The sequence below is a fragment of the Remersonia thermophila genome, chromosome 1 (genome assembly GCF_042764415.1).
Source record: "Remersonia thermophila strain ATCC 22073 chromosome 1, whole genome shotgun sequence".
Lineage (NCBI taxonomy): Eukaryota > Fungi > Ascomycota > Sordariomycetes > Sordariales > Chaetomiaceae > Remersonia > Remersonia thermophila.
The window spans coordinates 2,018,415-2,039,495 of NC_092217.1; the positions used below are offsets into that span (position 1 = coordinate 2,018,415).

Below are 21,081 nucleotides of genomic sequence, written 5' to 3' on the forward strand. Positions count from 1 at the left end.
AAGGGGCAATGGCGGGATTCCTTCAACACCTCAGCTCCCAGCCACGCTCCCTTCGGAGCAGGAACATGCGGCATCATTTCCGCTAACGTTCTGAATTCGGATGTGAGAGTGACGAGGCGGCCCATGCGGGCGTCCTGATATCGAACTCTGAGGCTAGGCCCTTCTTAGCGAGCGCCCTCCGGCCGCCTCTCGAGGTTGGGTTGTATTCGCCATTCAAAGCAACTCGCTAGAAGAGAGGAAGAGGGAGAGAGAAAAAAAAAAGCGAAAAATATCTCATCATACGTCTCATTACTTTCTCATGTCTTGATGTCGTCAGGCCTCGATTCCCCTTGTTGGGATCCACAGCGGTTTGATTGAGTCCAACTCCAACCATCTCCGCAGCGGGGGGGAAGGCTGGACAGGACTGCCGGCATCACCGTTCGCCTCAATGGATCCGAGATTCTTCTCATCTTTCCTTCTTTCGTTCTTGGTGCCTTCTGGACGGCACATGACTGCTGCGCTTTACATAGGGTCTGGGTCCTGTCAGAAATTCCGTACCCACGTGGGGAGGGAGCGGGACATGGATGGTTTGTCTCGCCGGTGGAGTGACGGGAGCGAGGTGAGCAAAAGATGGAAAAAGTCCCTCCCTCGGCCTATCCCGTGGGAATCCCCAACAGCCCGTGCCGCTCTCTCCGGGGTCGGCTCTCATGGATGAACCAGCATGATGAAGGTCAGCGGTATCCAACGGACCTGTTGGTTGGACCGTGGACGGCATGGCGCATCGCGACGGCTCGAGCGAGCGGCCGGTCAACACCTGACTGCTGCTATGTACACGTCCACATACTGTGTAGGTGCCCAAGATGGATGGGTGCCCGGCCGGAGTCTAAGTGGAGTCGCTTCTATCATTCCAGGTTCCTCCGGGACCCCTCTGGGTGCACGCCAAGAATCCAGGGGAACGAGAGAAGGCCCCCCGCCTCGTGACGATTCGGTGCCTCCCGTTCCCATGCGGAACCACCACAGCTGGAGCGTCTTTGACTTCTTGTCTTGAACGAGAAACACCCCCTGGATGGCCGAGATCCAGCAATGGTCAGCCAATGTGTTGATTCGGAACGAAGCTGGCTCTCATGTGCATTGCATATGCAGATTTCCACGTCCATTGCCCGACTCCAGTCACCGAGATTCTGCATCTTCAGCCTCACACTCAACCCCTGACTAATAACCCTCAAGTTCCTGACCCGCCAAGAGGAGAGAGCCCCCCCCTTTTTTCTTTTGTTTTGGGTCACAACAAACAAACAAACCACACGGCTTCATCACGAAGCACGCTGCTGACCCTCTCCGCTCTCCGCTCCCCGGGAACCGTCTCTCCACCACCATGGGCAGCGCCTCCCAAGACCAAGATCTGCCCTACTGGCAGGTGAACGTGCCTCCGGCCCTCCGTACCGCCGAGTGCCCGGACTTCCTTCGCGAGCTCAGCGACAAGGACCGGCGCATCATCGGCACGCCCGACAGCGAGTACGTGATCGACTCGTGGGACACGGTGCGCCGGAGGGTGGCCGAGAACCGCCTCGATCTGTTCCAGCGGGTGCCCTCGGACCTCCGCCGCTACCGCGCCTTCGTCTGGAAGCTCAAGCGCGAGCACGGCAGCGTCATGAACTTCATCCTCAGCGAGCGCCTCGGGTGGGAGGCGCCCGTGGTGGCCAGCGGCAGCAGGCCGTTTGAGCGCGACGAGGATGTCAAGGTGTTGTATAACGACTGGCCGTACGGCATCGACAAGCGCATTGTGCATCTGGTGGTTTGGACCAAGTTTGCTTTGGACGAGGACCCGGCGACGGGGGATCTGACGGACGAGACCCGCGCCGCCATTGACGCCTATGTGCAAAGGACGTTTGCAAAGATCCCCCCGGAGAATGTTGGTGACGACACCGTTTGTTGGCCGAAAGCGCACGCAAGACTGACGGCCCAGGACAGGTCATCTGGTTCAGGAACTGGGCGTCGCTCAAGTCGGTCATGGCCGTCGAGCACTTCCATGTCATGCTGTTCGACCCGGACCCGGAGGTCATCAAGGAGGTGACCAACGGCGACGTTCCCATGTGCGAGCGGGAGGAGTGAGACCAGCCGGCAACCACCTCTCCCCGGGCGTAGCTGCTAGGGTTGTAGAAAAGGGGGAGCGTTGATGCGTTCGTTTATGGGCCCGTGGCAGATGTGCCGGCCGCTTCTCCCCACGTCTCTTCTCATGTCATGATAATCTCCCCAAGGGACTCCTTCGTCGCCCGAACCTCCACGATGGGACAATCTGCCAGGGATACAGCCGTCGGCTTCTCCATTCGGATTCCCACCTGCCATGTTGACCGGGCCAAGGACATCCCCAGGACGGCGGCGACAAGCCTCTCGCCGAGGGCCTCGAGCGTCTCGAAAGCAGACGCCTCCATGGTCTGCGCCAGTCAGTTCATCGTTTTGCCAGCCCTGGGTCTGGGTACCTTCTGGGTGCCCTAGGGAAATAGAGCAGGAGCGCGCTGAAGGAAACAAGCTTACCTGCACCACGTTCCGCTCAATCTCGACGTAGCTGTCTTCGCCGCCTGCAAACCCTTCCACCGTGACCGTCGCAATGACGAACTGCTTGGCTTCGCGCTCGTTGTCGTTGACCCCAACCAAGGTGGGCACGCGCAGGCGGCAGATCTCGAGCGCCGCGGCCCTGGCCTCGACCGGCCCGCCGGCCCGGGAGGCATCAAACACGGCGCTTGCCGTCAGCCTCACCTCCTCCCCGAGCAGCGACGCCTTCGGCAAGCCCACCGTGACCGACAGGAACCGCACCGTCTCCAAATCCAGCAGCGGGCTCCGCCAGGGGCCGGGGAGGCCGCGCCGTCGACCGCCAGCCCGGTCAGCCTCGCCCAGACCGCCGCCAGCACGTCCTTCACGCCGTGCGCTTCCGCGGAGCCGGCCCCCGCCGCCTCAAACTCCTCCACGCACCGGAGCACCGCCTTGCTCAGCAGCCCGTAGTGGACCGTCTCGCGGCCGAGGCGGTCGCCGCGCGCCGTGAGGCCGAATCCGTGCCGGAAGCGCACCTCGACCGACACCAGGCATGGCTGGGTGCGGCCCTCGCGTCCCCAGGCGTCGCGGCCGCTGAGGCGGAGGGCGGTTTGGAGGTTGCGCACCGCGACGGCGGCGGGGGGGTCGGGACAGAGGGAGAGGAGGCGGGAGTGGGTGATGAGGGGCGGCGATGCCATTTTGCTCGTTCTCTCTCTTTTTCTTTGCTCTGTTTCTCCTTGAGACGGGTATGAGATACGAGTTAGGTAATGGGAATCCGAGAGCGCTGTGTTCGTTGTCTGAATGCGGTCTCTCACCTTCTTCGACGATGATTCCCCGGGACTTGGATCCTTTCTCCGGCACGCAAAATGCACGCTCGATCGCACGGGCAGTCTTGGTGCAGGATCAAGCGTTTTATGATGCGGGCAACGTTGGCAACGCACGCCGTTTGGGGCAATTGGAGATTGTAGTTCGTTCGGAAACCCTGGCGAGAGGTGAATGGGACTGGGACTTCATGATGAACAAACCGCGCAAAGCTCGATGGCGGGTTAGGGTTATACTAGGCCATCAACATGCGGACTCGCCCTGGCTGGAGGTCAGCGACAGCAAAAAAGAAAACCGGGTTGCTTTATCCCGAGTCAGGTAACTCGTCTCGGGAAGAGAGAAGCACAACTACACCGCAGAGGATCCACGGTGTTACGTGACATACAGCAAGAAGGACAGGGCTGCATCGTTTGGCTCTGCAGAGGGTGTGCAGAGTATCCAAGAGTTTCTCTCGTTTTTTTTTTTTTTTTTTTTTTTTTTTTGCAAGGTGTCGGAGGCAAAGAAGGTTCTATAAAACGGACCCCCGCTGAGCTCCTAGAGATCGGGATACCGATCATCAGCATAGCCAGACCAAGCTCCAGATTCAGGCATCTTCCAGAGATCAAAAGACCAGCCAACCCAAGGCATCGCTGGTTCTTGTTCAATCCCAGCATCACCTGAGTTCTACCCTTGTATTTTCAACCGGCTTTGCTTCCTCTGCCGAAGCACCAGGCCACCTCCCGCGGGATATCACATGGTATTCGTCGACCTCTTGAATTTCCCCTACGCTGATGCCTCTGACAGGACTTGGAGGTGTTCTTCTCAGGATGACCCGTCGATGTCGACTGGATGGCCGGGGCCGGGATCTAGATAGATGCCGACGGCGACGACAACGGCGACGACGACGATGGTGGTGGATGAAATGAGGTCTCAACCCATTTATACAACAGAGCGGAAATTTGCAGCAAGATCCTTGTGTCGGGGGGCGAGTTGTCCTCCGTTGAACACAAAAGAACATTCTTCACCGCAGCAGCGAAATATTCTACACTATTATCGCCTAGTTTTTTTTTATGTGATATCTGACACATCACACTACTCAGCACTCATCTCCAAAGAATCGACAGACATAACCATATGGAAATTACATTGGATATGTACGCCGTGCATCAGCACTCCTGCATGATGCCTGTTATCCAAGTTCTCTGAACCGTGAAACCAACAATCATCATGCCTCATTTTCTACTACTTACGTGGGATCCAAGATTTCCTGCCGAACGGTCGACAGAACTTCACCAACATAGCTCACCACGAGCTGGGATTTGCATTCTTAACCCCGTCCGTAACACTACAGGCAGAAAATATAGAATGATAGAGATGGACAGGGTTCGATGGAAAGCATCATGGAAACCAACCAGAAACAGCAGGTTGTGTGAGCATCCACAGAGCCTCGAAGGTATACCATGCTCATGTTATTGGGTTGTAAAACGAGTTATCCCCAAATCTTCAAGCATCAGAGGGGCTTGAGTGGTGTCCGATGTCGATTTGGCCGATACTGCATACCAAAACAAACTTGACTGCACTCAACAGGCGGTCCGGTTGGACCTTTCACACAACCCAATCTCTTCCTTATCACCACCGTGTTGTGCCCCCCCACCCACGCGCTTGATGTCTCTCAAGTCCGGCGTGCTCCTTCTGGTTCTACCCTGCCCTCAACTGCGGGGAGGATGAGGAGGGAGACAGGCCATACCTTCACACCTGTCATGCGGCCTCTTATCCCTAGGGACTAGGGGTACGTGCTTGGGATCGCCTTGCAAGTGAGAGGTTTGAAGCCCGAGACATCCACCACAGTTCATGGGAGGATGTGCATGCTTGGTAAGAAGAGTCTACCAACGTGAGTCAAACCGAGCAAACCCCCGAACCTTTGAGGACCGAGCTGCAAGACCGGTGTCCATCAGTTCCCTGCCAGGAACAGTAAATCAAGAAGAGGGTTATGAGGGCGAGGTGCATGACTTAAAAAGAAAAAAAAAACCCCTTTCAATGCTGGACTCGACTCCCGTCAACTCCTGGCCAACTCCAACATGCACTCGATTGCTCGAGGCATCCGTGAACCAATGAGGAGGCCTCTAGCCACCCGTGGTACTCCCCGGAGTTTGCTACAGGTTCCAAAGTAGGTTACCTAAGGTAGGAAAGTCAAATGACATTGGGAGGAGGGTTTCAACATGATACAGACACATGGGCCGTGATCAACACAATTGTGAGAAAACCCTATCGGCAGCTCCTCACAACCTGGAACCCCCCCACCGCCCAAGTTTCTAGGGCTGCGTGGGTTGGGTGTCTTTATGAAGAGCGTAGGGAAACGCCAGATGGTCCAAATGGTCCAGGTCGTTGGAGAAGGGAAACGCCAATGGCAAAGCCCATGCCACGCCCATCGACTGGATTCGGATAAGGCTAGTTACGTGGTGCGCGGGGATGTCGTCAGACGCGATGCAGGGAAAATAGGACAAGACGAGAAAGGGCCGCAGAAACGGCAGAAATGCCGGGCCATGCGGCCAACGAGGCGCGTGAACACGACAGCATCTCGGAAAAGGCAGGATGCATGAAGATCCATCGGGCGAGCGGTGAGTTGGGTTTGGCGGCCTGCAGGTAGAGATGCTGTTGCGACCTGTGACTCGTCGGTCGTGGAAGAAGGCCACGGAGGAGGACCAAGGCGCATCGATCTCGTTGGAGGGCGATAAAGGTGGGTGGGGCAGCAGGAGGGTTGTTGACGACAGCTTCAGCCAATCACGGCGCCCCTCTGCCCGGGTTACAGCTTCCAACGCCGCTGAAGTGCAGGGCGGGAAAGTGGAGATGGGCCAACGGGGGCATCGGTTCAGACGAGACAGCGAGACGGAAGGTGAGAGAGGAAGGGAAGGAGGAGGAGGAGGGGGAGGAGGAAGAAGAAGAAGAGGAGGAGGAGGACGGAAAGATGACCCTCCGGCCGGAAAGGCGGGAGGAAAGCACACCCTAACACACACCTACCACTGACCGATTGACCTTCGCGTGCTGGGTAGGTAGTTAGTGTCTATGCGCAGTTTGGGCAACACGTGAAGGCGAAAGAAGACGGGACGAGGGGGACCTGAGGAAAGCCCCCGGCAGAACCTTGGCCTCTCAGGCTGGAACCTACTAACTATACACAGTCAAGACCAGAGCCCACCTCGGCCCACCCTCCACTCCCGTCTTTTCTGCTCGGGCTGCCAAGAGAACGGATCAGCGACCGGGGCTTGAGGGACCTCCAGAAGCTCCAGCTTTGTTGGCCAGGCAGACGGTGGCGAACGGCAGCAACGCTGAGGGCCGGGAAGCGCTTCCACGAGACCCCAGCCACCTTCAAAAACTAAACAAGCCAACCCGACCAAAACCCTGGAACCCACCCCCGGGCCCTCCCCCCACCCACTCAGGTTCCCCCCCCGGGCCAATCCACCCGTCGTCCACTTCAGACGGATCCACGCTCTTGTGCCCAGCCCAGGTTGTGCTTGTCTGTGCTTGTTCTTCAAACCCCAAAACATTCAGACGACAACAACAACACCACCACCACCACCAACAACACCATCGCGACCATCGCGACCATCGCCAGCTCCGCCAATTTTATCAACGTCAAAATTCATCACGGGACGGACCTGGCGACCCCCCCCTTCACACGCAGAGGTCGACGCGATACCCACCCCTGTCGGTTACCGCCTCTATCTCGACTGTTTTGGATCCCTCTTCTCCACGTTCCAAGTGAACGACCGCAGGGTATCATTCACTCCTTGGATCGCGTGAAGCACAACAAACCCCAAACTCCCAAACCAAATGCCGGGGCCGTGAGGGACGTGTGCGTCAAGTTTGTTGTGTCGCCGACATGATCAGAGATCCTCGTCGCCGGAGCCCGGAGAGCTCCCGGCGACGACGCGCCGAGCGCCGACACTCCAGAGAGCAGCTTGCCGCCGCCGCCGCCGCGGCTGTTGCTGCTGCCGCGGCGGCCAGCTCGTCCACGGCTGCGCCTGAATCGACGACCGCCCGCGACAAGCGCCGTTCTCGCTCCGACTCGAGCTCCTCCTCCTCGTCGTCATCCTCGTCGTCGTCGTCCTCCTCGCCGAGATCGTCGTCGTCCACCTCGTCGTCGCTGGTGAACGTCTCGCGGAAGAGCCGCTTCGGCATCCGCTCCTTCTTCCGTTCGTCCTCGGTCCGGAAGGTCAAGAAGCGCCGCTCGTTCCGTCGCAAGAACAGGTCTTCCTCGTCGATTGAGAGCGACCTGGCCTATGGCGCCGGCTACGTATCGCGGTCGTCCTTGGAGCGCGAGGAGGCCGAGCGAGAGGAGTACCTCAGCCAGTCTTCGCCACAGCACCAACCGCCCCCTCCTCAACACCCGCAGTACCCCCCGTATCCTCCCCTCCACCCGCAGTACGCTCCGTACTCGCCTCAACACCCCCAGCACGCGCCGTATTCGCCTCAGCACCCCCAGCACGCGCCGTATTCGCCTCAGCATCCCCAGTACGCGCCGTATTCGCCTCAGCACCCCCAGTACGCGCCGTATTCTCCTCACGCTCAATACCCTCCGCAGCCATATCCTCCCCACTACCCCCCATATCCTCAGTACCACCACCCTCAGTACCCAGACAGCCAGCAGCCTGGCGGCTACTTCCCCCCTCCGCAGCCCCATCATGCCTCCCGTGGCGATCCCCTACCGGGCCCGGATGGCCGTCCGCCCCAGAACCACCGTGCCCAGACCGACGAGGAAATCCGGACCATCGGGAAGAAGCTCGCCGAGGCGGCCCGCGCCGAGAACCGCCGGGACCTGGAGCGCGCTGCCAAGAAGCGTCCCTCCCGCACAGGCATGGTCGCTGCCGCCGTAGCCCTCTCCGAGCTGAGCCGCCTCAGCGGCCACGGCCACGGACGTGGTCACACGCCTCGGGGTCTCCGCCCTTCCAAGTCCCACCACAGCCAGGAGGACTCGGACTCGGATTGGGAGTCCACCTCGGACTCGGACTCGGAGTCGACGAGCGACGGAGACTCGGATCTCGCCTACGGCCCCACGCCCAAGTTCTCCGACTCGAGCTTGCCCATGCCTGGGCCGTCCCACGGCTACCACTACTCGAGCCCTTCCACCGCGTACACGGCGCAGCCTCCCGCGCGCAAGAGCTCCGTCGTCGACCCGGCCTTGTTTGGCCCCGTGAACTCGCTGCGCGGCGTCGTCAACACCCCCTGCGGCTTCGGAGAAGGCGCGTACCCGCCGCCACCGCAGCCCGACAGCGCATCCATCGAGGCGACCAAGCTGCGCGACGTGTATCCGGTCCCAACGTCGGATCCGTCGCGCTTCGACGCCGCGCCGCCGCCTGCCCCGTCCACTCCGACCCGCAGGGACAGGCCGGGGGCGCCGTACTCGCACCCTCCCGATCTCCAGGCGCCCCAGCCGCGGGTCCCCGTGTCGCCGCAGGTGCTCGAAACCCGGCGCGTCTCGGCCGAGAAGGAGCACCCCGCCCGTCATGGTAGTCCTCGTGAACGCCGGTCCAAGAAGGACGAGACCGTCGCGTCTGGCGCCCTGCCTGCCGTGATCGGCGCCGCTGCCGGCGCCCTTTTGGCCGGCGCGCTGGCTGGCGGCAAAGACAAGCGGCGTGACGATCGCCGTGACCACGACAGGCAGGATCACAGGCGGGATGATCGGCGAGAGGAAAGGCGGGATGACAGGCGGGACAACAGGCGAGATGACAGGCGGGATGACAGGCGTCGCGACCATGACGACCACCGTTACTCGCATGCCGTGCCCTCCGACAAGCGTAGCGGCTATGATGATCGGCAATCTCATGTCATCACCGACAAGCGGAGCACCGTCGAACCTGCGACCGCTCCGGCTCCGTCCGCCGTGGGCGCCGATCGCCGTGAAACGAGGGACCGTGACCACCATCGTGAGGAGCGCGACAGCCGAATCTCGTATGATCCCGGCTATGACCGCCGCGCCCTGGAGGATCGCCATGCCCGGCCGGCCCCGGACAGCAAGAGCATCGCCGAGCTGGTGGCCTCGGCAGCTGCCCCCACGGTGGCGGCCGCAGCAGCAGCCGCAGCCACCGCCGCTGCCCTGTCGGAGACCCGGAAGCAGAGCGGGCGCGAGGAACCTCGCGACAAGCGCGATGACCGTCATCGGTACCACGAGCCCGAGGCGGAGCGCCGGCACGAGAAGGAAGACGGCCACCGCAAAACCGCCATCGACGAGGAGCCCCGTCGCCGGACCTACCCAGAGGACCCGGACTTGTACGAGCGCCGCGTGCGTGAGGAACGCGAGATAATCTACAAGCAAGAGCGCCGCCCCTCGGACGACAGACGTGGCCGCGAAAAGTACCGAAGCGGCGAGCCGCGCGATGACGGTTTTAGCCGCAGCAGCCGTGACCGCGACCGTGACCGCGACCGTGAGCAAGAACGCGAGAACAGCCGCCGCTCCAAGGGCAAGGACGTCGTGATGGTGGTCGACGCCCCCCCTGAAGAGCCGACCAGCCAGGACAAGGGCAAGGAGGCCCTGAAGCCTGTCGCCAAGAAGTCGAGCCGCGAGGAGCGGCGTGCTCAGCGCGAAGAAATGCGCCGCATGATCGAGGACCTCCAGAAGCAGATCGAGCTCGAGAAGAAGCGTCTTGCTGAGGCCGATGCGGCCGAGTCGAAGCTGCCCACCGAGCCTGCTGGCCCGGGCCCGTCGACGAGCAGCAGAGAGGCCCCCCCGGCCGTCGACCCGTTCCAGTATCAGGTCGCCGACGATGCTTTCCCGACTCCGGTTCGCGGCCACACCCCTGTCCGGCCCCTCACGCCTGTCATTCGTACTGTCGAGCCGGACTGGGCACGCGAGGAGGACGATCGGATGGGTCGCTTCGAGCGCGATCGCGGCGTGGCCGCCGTTCCCGACGACGCTGACAAGCCCGCCGGTCCCGAACGCGACCGCACCCCTGGCGACGGGGCCCAGCGAGGCAGGGACCCCGAGCCGGCCCGAGATCCTGTGCTGGAGGAGGCCAACAAGTACTACCGCGAGAGGAAGCGCGAAGAGTCGGAGATTCGCTCCCGCAGCGTCTCGCCCGCGACCTCCTCGGTCGTGGATAAGTACGAGGACCATGACGACCCCATCATTCGCATCGTCACCCCTCCCGAGATGAAGCGGCCTCCGACGAAGAGCAAGTACGACGGCCCCAACGCCGACGTCCGCATCGACAACATCATCCTGCCCCACGACCTCCACCGGTTCCAAGCCCCTCCCGCTGGCCCTGGCCTCGAGCCCGCCATGGTGCCCATTTTCAAATCTCGCGACCCGTCGTGCGAGCGTGAACGCCCGATGCTCAACCTCGTCCTTCCGACCCCTCGGACGTCGCCCTCGCTGGAGAAGATGAAGGCGAGACAGGCGGCGGCTACCGCGGCGGCGGATGAGGCATCCGAGGACGAGAAGTCCGTCAAGGAGGAACGCAAGCCCAAGTTCATCATCAATGCCCGCGGCCAGCTCGTTGAGGTTCCTGACGACTACGACACGGGCCGCGCTGTCGAGACCGAGACCCGCGATTCTTCCCAGGAGCCGCCCCCGCTGAGGTTCAAGTTCAAGAAGAAGAAGAACACCTGGGGCATGATTGCCGCGGCGGTTGCCGGTGCGGCAGCGAGGTCGAGAGAGCAGAAGGCTGCTGCGGCTGCGACGGAGGAGGGCGAGGGTAGCGGTGCCGGTGGCCAGGCGGACAAACCGGCCCCGCGCGCGGCGGAGGAGGCCGCGCCCGAGCAGAAGCCGGAGGCTCAGCCGACGACCAATGCCGTGCTGGACACCACGGGTGAGCCACGATCCCCTACCATGCCGGAGCCGGCAGAGCCGGTCCTGTCCCCGGCCACCCCGCCTGACGCGGCTGCAGTGCGAACCGTCTCTCCAACGCCCTCTACGCCGCCTCGGTGGTCGCGAGTCCCTTACGAGTTTGACGACGAGCCCCCGGCGATCGGGCCGAAGCCTGCCAGCCCTCAGGCTGCCCCGGTCCCTCCGGTCTCTGGCTCCTTTGGAGACGATCTTGATTTCGCAGCCGCCGTCGCTGCCGGGTTGGAGAGCTCTGGCTTTGATCCCAACATTGTCATTAAGAATCCCGCCTTCCGACGCCGCGACTCACCCCGGGGTTCCAACGAGCCCTTTTACGAGCTACCATCCGTCGAGACCGTGCCGGATGCGGGCGTTGAAGCTGCGCCCAAGGAGAAGGGCCTACGCCGGGTTGAGCCTGAAGAGCGCGTCAAGCTGGATGATGCCAAGGCCCGGTCTGGTGACGCCGTCAGGACCGTCGCGGCCGAGGCGGTGGACGAGCGAGCTCCTGATGAGTCGCCAAGGTCCACGCGCAAGTCCAGGCGTGGCTCCGGCGCATCTGAAGCGTCGATTGCCAGCGCAGGCAGCAGGAAGAGCCGGAAGAGCCATCGCAAAAGCTTCAACGATGCGGTCGACATCCCGGAACAACACGAACCGCCGGATCGACCAGATGAGGGCTCCTTCCGGCAGGCCGATCGCGAGGTGAGCTTCGCGGCGTCGGGTCCTGCCGGCAAGCTCGAACTCGAGCGCACCAACGGTCACCTCCGCGAGAGAACGCGCTCTACCGTCTCGCTCCCAACCAACGGCGGCACCAATGATAGCAATGGCACCAGCGAGCATCACGACGACACCGCGCAGAACGACTCGGACAAGCGTTCTTTTTTAGCTAATGCCGGCACCTTTGGCGCAGGTGCCGGCTTGGTGGGCGCCTTCGTGGCCTCGATCACCTCGGCTGCGGAGGCGCTTCGCCCAAATGCCACCCAGGCTTCCGCCCATGAGGAGGAGGAGAAGGAGGAGGAGGCTGCGCTGCAGCTGCGGGCTCGCTCACGCAGCGTCAGCTACAGCTCGCAGGCCATCGACCCGGAGATCGTCCAGAACAAGCGCGACATCAAGCCCGCTATCGACCCCCAGTATGGCGACCTCCTCCCCCTCCCTCCCAGCGGCCCTGGGTCACCTACTGCTTGGGAGCAACGCGATAAGAATGGTGATTCCTCGTGGAAAGAGGCGTTCTTTGCCCATGATCTGCCGGCTTTGCCCGATAGCGACGAGGACGTGGAACCGTCAGCCGAGCAGCAACAAACCCGGACTCGAAACCGCGCAGCGACTGTTACTCACACCCACGCCCGTCGCCGCAGCGCCCCGATCGAAACCCCCAAGACCCCAAGCCGCACCGCCGTGCCCGTGCAGTTCCTCATCGGCCGCGCCAGCGGCAGCGGTGGAGGAGGATCTCTCCCTTCGTCTCCGAATGCATCTCGAGCGGGTTCCTTCTCCCCGCTTCAATCTCCCGTCGAAACAAGACCGTCGTCGTCTCAAGCAGCAGCAGCAGCAGCACCAGAAGCGCGTCCAAGCACGCCCCCTATCTCAAGAGCCCCGCGCTCCCGTGCTGGGCGACCCGTGTCGTTTGATAGCACCCGTGATTTGAAGCCGCTGTTTTTGTTAGAGAAGACGGCGGGTCCGGCGGCTGCGACGGCTGCGGCGGGCACTTTGTGGACGGCTTTCCAGCGTGAGGGCGAGGATGAGGTTGAGGGCAATTTCCCTTCGGCGGCTCATGATGGTGGCAAGAGTAAGGAAGATGAGGGGAAGATTACGGGTCAGATGCAGTTTGGGGAGCTGCTCCAGCGCCCTGCTGAATCCGGAGAGGCAACCGCTCCCGCGGCTCCAGCCATTCCCAAGGAGGAGGCCCCTCCGAAGGCGGAGCTGTCGAGGGACGTGGAGGGTGAACGGTCAGATCGGAGCCTTGAGCTTGTCCCCGACCAGATCGAGAGCCTCCCGGCTCTGGCCGCCAGCGTTCCCGAGCTGCCTGCTCTGATGGCAACGGATGGTCTGCTCCACAAGGGCGAGGCCAAGCAGGATCTCGTCGTGCCAATTGCCACCGTTTTCTCGGTGCTGCCGGGTGACAAAGAGCTCGCGCTCTTGCCCACGCTACCGGAAAGCCCATCGGTCTCTCCTCAAGAACCGGTCGACTCGGCGGACTCGGCGGACACGGCACCGCTGCAAATCGTGGTATCGCTGCCGGCGGAGGAGGAGTTGAGGGAGCTCCCTGCTCTTCCTGAAAGCCGAACCGTCACCCCTGCGCTTGAGGAGGAGGAGCTCTCGCCTACCCCTGTTGTCGAGTCTCGCGATGGGCCATCCCTCTCAGAGAGCCTTGTCGACCAGGAGACTCCCGAGAAGTCTCGGGAACTCGAGCAGCCGGTATCTTCCTTCACTGAGCAAGTTGTCTCTCCTGAGCCTGTCACGCCGGAGGACCCGGTTCCCATCCCCAAACAAGAACAGCCGACAAACGGCCTCCCTGACGTGACGAGCCTTCCACCGCTGCCGGAGAGTCGACCGTCCTCGCCCACCATCGAAGCAGGCCCGGAGCTCAAGGCCGCCGAACCTCAACAGGCTCTTTTTGCGCCGGTGGAGACGGTTGAGGATGATCAGGCGGAAAAGGTTCCAGCTACGCAGGAATGGGGAGTTGATCTGGACCTGAAGAACCTCCCTGCTCTGCCTGAGAGTCGTCCTGGATCGCCGACATTGGACGAGGCCGCTGCCGAGCCTGGCATCTCCCTTGAGTTGACAGCACGGAGTCTCACTGCTCTGCCCGCCGAGACCCCGCAACAATTGGCCGAACAAGACGACCAGCTCGCTGCTTTGCCTCCCACACAGCCCGTTTTCGACTTGAATGCAGAACAGTTGCCCCCGCTGCCCGAGAGCCGCCCCGAGTCGCGGACAGAGGAGCCGTTTGTCGAGGTGCTCTCGGCCCCGATGGACCAGCCTCCGGTGGGCCAGCCCGCCAGCCCCCTTTCAGCTCAACCTGTCGTCGACGCGGTCGTGGAACAGCTGTCGGCACTGCCTGAGAGCCATCCCAGATCTCCAACGCAAGAGCCGACGGCCCAGCCTCTCACGGATCCGATAGAAAAAGTCGAACAGAATGACCAGCTCGCGACTGTCCCTGCCGCTGAGCCAATTCCCGATCTCGAAGGGGATCAACCGCCTGCCCTGGATGAGAGCCGCCCTGAGTCTCTGGCCCAGGAGCCTGTCACTTTGCCCGCCTCGATCCCCACGGAGCCAGGCCAACAAGTCGAGCAGAGCGACGAGCCTGCCATTGTCCCTGAAACCCAAACCGTCGTTGATCTGGATGCGGAACAACTTCCTGCTCTCCCCGAGAGCCGCCCTGAATCTCCGGCCCAAGAGCCTGTCACTTTGCCCGCCTCGATCCCCACGGAGCCAGGCCAACAAGTCGAGCAGAGCGACGAGCCTGCCATTGTCACTGAAACCCAAACCGTCGTTGATCTGGATACGGAACAACTTCCTGCTCTCCCCGAGAGCCGCCCTGAGTCGCCAACCCAAGAGCTTAACCCCTTGCCTGCCGAGCCGCTTACGGGCCCCATCCAAGAGATCAGCAACGACAGTCAGCTCGCTCCTCTGTCTCCCGCTCAGCGCGTCATTGATCTGGATGCGGAACAGCTCCCTGCTCTCCCCGACAGCCGCCCTGAGTCGCCGACACAGGAACCAATCGCTGCCCCTGTCGAGCCGGTCGAACCGCCCGGACAAGATGATCAGCCCGTCCCTGACGTTGAGTCTTCGTCTGCTGTCCCGCAGATCGAGGCTAGCGCTGCGGAATCGGCCGCTACAGAAGACATCGATGCCTCCGAGACTTTCGGGACGCCGGCCCCTCTCCATGAGAGTCGCTGTGCTTCGCCCACGCTGGAAGACAACGTACCAGCGGAGGAGCTCCAGTCGGACCCGGTTGCCATCCCCTCGTCCGATGTCATCCCCAAGGAAGAGGATGTCGCTGTCCCTGATGCGCATGCCTCCATCCCGGAGGAGGGTGTCACCGTCCTGACGACTGGTCCCAGCGAGAACTTGGAGGAGCTACCAGCCATCCCTGAAAGCCGCCCAGATTCACCGACCCAGCTAGACTCTGTTCCCGCGGAAACGGTTGAGCCCGTTCTCGATTCCTCGGCAGTTGCCGAACCAGCTGTCGAGCATGTCCTGGAGAGGTCAGAGCCTGTCATCCTCGAGGACTCGCCTGCTCTCCCCGAAGTTCGTCCCGAGTCGCCATCTCAACCCGACGCTGCTCCTGCGGAAGCCGTCGAGGCTTGTGCAATTCCCTCACCGACTACCGAACCGGTCGCGGCTCAGACGCTGGAGGAGAAGGGAGAGGAGCTGGCCGTCTGCGAACAACCACAGCCCCAGCCCCTCCCTGGAAGCCGACCCGGCTCTCCTGGCGTGAGCGGAGAAGCTCCTGCTGAGCTCGCTGAGTTCTCTGAGTCTCCGGTTGAGGCGGTCGAAGGCCACCCTGAGGTCGTGGAGCCCCAAACTGAAGCTGCCGAGGCCCCACTTGAAGCCATCGCACCCCGGCCTGAAGTTGTCGAGCCCGAGCCCGAACCTGAGCTGGCAGTTGTCGATGCTAAGCCTGACACTGTCGAGGACCAGCCTGAAGTTGTCGAGCCCGAGCCCGAGCCTGAGCCCGCAGTTGTCGAGGTTCATCAACCTGAGGTCGAGAATCAACCGGAAGTTGTCGAGCCCAAGCCCGAGCCTGAGCTGGCAGTTATCGATGCTAAGCCTGACATTGTCGAGGACCAGCATAAAGTTGCCGAACCCGAGCCCGAGCCCGAGCTCGCGGTTGTCGATGCTAAGCCCAACACTGTCGAGGACCAGCATAAAGTTGCCGAGCCTGAGCCTGCAGTTGTCGAGGTTCATCAACCTGAGGTCGAGAATCAACCGGAAGCTACCCAGCCCGAGCCAGTGGCTGTCGAGGCGCAGCCTGAGGTTGTTGAGGACCAGTCCGAGCTCAAGAACCAGCCTGAGGCTTCCGAGACTGAGCCCATGGTTGTCGAGGCGCAGCCTGAGGTTGTTGAGGACCAGTCCGAGCTCAAGAACCAGCCTGAAGCTTCCGAGACTGAGCCCACTGTTGTTGAGGCGCAGACGGAGGTCGTTGAGGGGCAGCCTGAAATTGCCAATCCTGAGGTTGCAGCTGTTGAGGTTTATCAGCTTGAGGTCGAGAATCAACCGGAAGTCGCCGAGTCTGAGCCTGCAGTTATCGAGGCGCAGACGGAGGTCGAGAATCAACCCGAATTTGCCGAGCCTGAGCCTACAGTTGTCGAGGCCCAACATGAGCCTGTTGAACCTCGGCCTGAGCTTGCTGGAGCTCAGCCTACGCCTACAGAGGTCGGGCCCGCCGTTGTCGAGGCGCAGCCCGAGGTCGAGAACCAGCCCGAAGTTACCGAGCCCGAGCCCGCGGTTGTCGAGGCGCAGCCTGAGGTTGATAACCAGCCCGAAGTTACCGAGCCCGAGCCTACGGTTGTTGATGCTAATCCTGAAGCCGTCGAAGATCAGCCTGAAGTTACCGAGCCTGAGCTCCCAGTTGTCGAGGCTTATCAACCTCAGGTCGAGGACCAGCCGGAAGCCACCGAGTTCGAGCCTACGGTCATCGAGGCGCAACCCGAAGTAGTCAAAGACGACCAGCCTGAAGTTGCCGAGCCCGAGCCCACAGTCGTCGAGGCGCAGCCTGAGGTGGTTGATGTCAAGCCTGAAGCCGTCGAAGACCAGCCTGAAGCTACCGAGCCTGGGCCCGCAGTTGTCGAAGCGCAGTCTGAGGCTACCGAGGCCCAGACTGAGCCTGTTGAGCCTCAGCCTGAACTTGCCGAAGCTCAGCCCACGCCGCCAGAGCTCGAATCCACAGTTGTCAAGGCGCAGCCTGAGGTTGTCGAGGACCATCTGCCTGTTGTGGCTGATGCCAACCCTGGAATCATCGAAGACCAGCCCCAACTTACCGAGCCCGAGACTCCGATTGTCGAAGCGCAGTCTGAGGCTACTGAGGCCCAAACTGAGCCTGTTGAGTCCCAGCCTGAACTCATCGAAGCCCGGGCTACGCCTGAACCCGAGCCCTTGGTTGTCGAGGCGCAACCTGAGCCCACTGAGCCCGAGCCTACCAAGTCTGAGCCCGAAGCCGTTGAAACCGGGACTGCGCCTGCACCCGAGCCCCAGGCTGAAGTTCTTGAAGCCCAGACCGAGCCTTCTGAGCCTACCAAGCTTGCATCTGTCGAGCCGGAGCTTGAAACGATCGAAGCCCAGAAGGAGCCTGCCGGGCCCGAGCCCGAGCCTGCAGTTGCCGAAGTTCAATCTGAGCTTGCCGAGGCCGAACCTGAACTTAAGCCCCGGTCTGAAGCAGTTGAAGCCCAGATTGAACCTACCGAGCCCGAGCCCGAGCCTTCAATTATTGAGCCCCGACCCGCAGTTGCTGAGGTGGAGCCTCCCAAGCCTGTATCCGTCGAGCCGGAGCCGGAAGCAGTCGAAGTGCAGGCGGAGCCTCCCGAGCCTGCAGTTGTCGAAGCGCTGTCTCAGATTGCTGAGCCCCAGTCTGAAGCAGTCGAGCCTCAGACCGAGCCTGCCGAGCCTGAGTTTGCTGAGACTCAGACTGAAACAGTCAAAACCCCGAAAGAACCTGCTGAGCCTGAGACTGAGCCCGAGCCCGAGCCCGAGCCCGCGGTTGTCGAGGTGCAGTCTGAGGTCGCTGAGGTCCAACCTGAACCTGAGCCCCAACCTGAAGCAGTCAAAGCTCAGAGTGAGCCTACTGAGCCCGGGTCTGCTGAGCCCCAGACTGAAACAGCCGAAGCCCCAAAACAACCCGTTGAGCCCGAGCTCGCGGTTGTCGAGGTGCAGTCTGAGGTCGCTGAGGTCCAACATGAATCCGAGCCCCAACCTGAAGCAGTCGAAGCCCGGACGGAACCTTCCAGGCCCGAGCCTGAGCCTGCAGTTGTCGAGGTGCAGTCTGAGGTTGCTGAGGTCCAGCCTGAAGCAGTCGAAGCCCAGACGGAGTCTACCAGGCCCGAGCCCGAGCCCGCGGTTGTCGAGGTGCAATCTGAGCTTGCTGAGGTCCAACCTGAACCTGAGCCCCAGCCTGAAGCAGTCGAAGCTCAGAGTGAGCCTACTGAGCCCGGGTCTGGTGAGCCCCGGTCTGAAGCAGTCGAGGCCCAGACGGAGTCTACTGGGCCTGAGCCCGAGCCCGCAGTTGTCGAGGCGCAGCCTGAGCTTGTCGCATCACATCCTGCTGTTCCTGCGCAGGACGGTCAAGTTGAAGACAGCCCAGCTTCGGATCAGGTGCCGCTGCCCGAAAGCCGCCCCAAATCTCCCGCGCCACTTTTGGAGCAGCAGCAAGATGTCTCCCCCGAGGAGACCCAGGTCGATGGCGCAGCTACCGCATCCTTTGAGCCCTCCAGGCTCAGCCAGGAATCTACAATTCAAGAGCGGGATTTTGCCCAGGAAGTCATCCAGGAAAGGCGCCCGTCGCAGCCATACGAGCCTCCGGCAACTTATGAAGAGCTTCATCGCAATGAGGCTCAGAAGATCCCCGGTTCCCCTACGACGGCCCGGGCTCTCGCAAAGGAGGCGGAACTGGAAGCGGAGGAGAAACGGATACAGTCCCTCAGCTTGCCCGAGGCAGCAATGGCAAGCGTAGCTGCAGTGGCCGAAGGAATCGTCGTTGCTCGCATGCAACACGCCGATGACGCGATCCCATCTGTACATCTTCAGCGCCTTGAGGGAGACAAGCTGAAGGATGAGGGCAAGTTACAGTTCGACAACAACCTTGGTGATGACAATGACCCGGCCGAGAGTGTCTCTTCATTCAACGAGGACGCTTCGACCGTTGCCGCATCCGAGGCGCCTACCTATCTCTCTGGATCGACGTTCCACGAGCCTCAGCATGACCATTCCTCACAGCAAGACCACTCGCCGCCGCGACCAGGCACGCTGGGATTCCTACTAGGCAGCCGGAGAGGAGGCCAGTTCAAGGCCTCTCAGATTGATTACTGGCATCCGGGTTCGCCGCTGCTGCTTAGACGAGACAAGGCAAAGGCCGCGGAGGCTCAACCCGTGCTTGAGACCATCACAGTCAGGGCCCAGACGGAACAAACCTTAGAGACACGGGCTGCTGCGAACAAGGAGGTTCCTATCATCAGCACCAAGGGCAAGGGAAGGGCGGACAAGAAGGAGGTCTCACGGAGCGAACCCGAGCCTGCACTTGAACAAGCGGGATCCGGCAGCGTGGGTGAGGCCCCGGGTTTGAACGGGGAGTCTCGCCGGACGTCCGTCTCCGAGCCTGTGGCGTCTGAAAGACAGCAGCAACAGCAGAAACAGGCCGGCGACCAGCACGAGGCAGACGTGACGCCAGCTCCTGAGACGCCAAAGCTTTGGAGGAAGAGGAATATCTGGGGCTCGTCCATGTCTGTCCTCCCATCGTTTTCGGGCGGTGTCGGCTCTCTCTTTGGCATTGTTGGAAAGGGGACTGCCTCGCCACCATCTGCCACACGTGAAAAATCCGAGAAAAAGCAGGAAGTTGAAGATGAACCATCGATCGAAGACCTGGACGACACTATTCGCACACACGACGACAAACCTCAAGAGCAACCGCCAACGACCGAGGCGCCTATCGCAACTGATGAAGGCGGCGAATCGGCTGACGGCACGACCAAGACGGATAAACAGCAACAGTTTGAGGAGGCGCAAGAGGATGTCCCCAAGGATGATATGCCCGCAGCCCAGGAAGAGACCCCATCGTCCATACCGACAGCTGTCGACGAGGCTGGTCACGAAGACCCCACCGTTTCGGCCGCTGCCCTCGACCTGGCTATTCCTGAGGACTCGGTAGCAGTCAGCCAGCCTGCAGATGCGGAGCCCGCTGCCAAGAGGGGGAAGAAGAAGCGCAAGAAGAAGAAGGCAGTTGAAGCGGAGACTGATGACGCAGCTGCTGCCGCAACGGCGACACAACCGGAGGAGTCTCTGCCTGAGCCTTCCTCCGCGTCTGTGGAGCAGCCGCAAGCGGAGCAGACCGCGAGCCCTGCTACGGTGGTGGAAGAGGACCCTGCTGGGCCAGCTGACGCGGCCAAGGAGACTGAACAGGTGGCCCGGGAAGACGCGGCCCCCTCGGGTAAGAAGAACAAGAAGAAAAAGAAGAAGAAGGCCAAGGCCAGCCAGGGGCCCACGGAGGAGGTTAGTAGAGACCAGAGCGTGGCTGAGGCGAGCCTTCAAGACTCGACAGCGCCCACAACCTCGCCTGCTCCGGAGCCGGTAACTGCTGGGGTGCCGACTGAAGAACCCGAGACCCCCGCTTCTGAGGCACCGCAAGAGCCGCAGTCCGAACCGTCTGGACTCATCGAGCCGCAGCCAGACAGTTCTGACAAGCAGGCACCGGACGCCACAACTTCCCCCGAGCAAGACGCCGACAAGACCGTTCCAACCACACCGAGCAAACAGCAGAAGAAACGCCACAGTGTCAGCTTTGCGGAGCCTCTTGAGGAGCACCTGGAACTCGCCAGCACAAGGGGCGAGGAGGATAACAAGATCAACGGTGCCAACTCGGAGGCTCCCATCTCGGAGGCTCCAGCAGCTCTCTCTTCCGGGCAGGCTGGCAGCGAGGGTACAGGCGTCTGCGACGAGCCCGCTGCCACGGAGCAAGAGGAGATCGAGGCAATCACCCGAGATGCCAGTAGTACTCATGTTGGTGTTTCCACTTCCCTAACTCCTCCTCCTGCCTGATATGCGCGGCCATGGGCAGCCGCTTTTTGTAGGGCGTGCATCTAATATTGCGTTGTTGCAGGGGATTACCGAGCCGGCCATGTCTCCCTCCCTGGAACTGTCGACGGGAACGGCACTGCCTGATGAGGTAGGGGAGCCTCGGGAGGCGGCAGGGGAGGGTACGTCGATTTCTGTTTACAGTTCATGAATTGAAGTTGTTTTCATGAGACGAAGAATAA

The 21,081-nt window shown here is 61.6% G+C and overlaps 3 protein-coding genes across 3 annotated transcripts; 2 read left to right on the forward strand and 1 right to left on the reverse strand.

Annotated features, from left to right (window-relative positions):
- Positions 1-1,351: 1,351 nt before the first annotated feature.
- Positions 1,352-2,088, forward strand: VTJ83DRAFT_571 (uncharacterized protein; the record flags this gene model as incomplete). The annotated part of the gene is made up of 2 exons (XM_071012340.1): positions 1,352-1,888; positions 1,948-2,088. 2 exons carry the CDS (start codon positions 1,352-1,354, stop codon positions 2,086-2,088), a joined length of 678 nt encoding a protein of 225 aa, XP_070869924.1.
- A 122-nt stretch (positions 2,089-2,210) lies between these two features.
- Positions 2,211-3,203, reverse strand: VTJ83DRAFT_572 (uncharacterized protein; the record flags this gene model as incomplete). The annotated part of the gene is made up of 3 exons (XM_071012351.1): positions 2,211-2,411; positions 2,512-2,793; positions 2,847-3,203. 3 exons carry the CDS (start codon positions 3,201-3,203, stop codon positions 2,211-2,213), a joined length of 840 nt encoding a protein of 279 aa, XP_070869925.1.
- A 3,980-nt stretch (positions 3,204-7,183) lies between these two features.
- On the forward strand, positions 7,184-21,050 carry VTJ83DRAFT_573 (uncharacterized protein; the record flags this gene model as incomplete). Its single annotated transcript, XM_071012362.1, has 2 exons — positions 7,184-20,824; positions 20,925-21,050. The coding sequence occupies 2 exons, from the start codon at positions 7,184-7,186 to the stop codon at positions 21,048-21,050; spliced, it is 13,767 nt and encodes a 4,588-aa protein (XP_070869926.1).
- Positions 21,051-21,081: the final 31 nt, after the last annotated feature.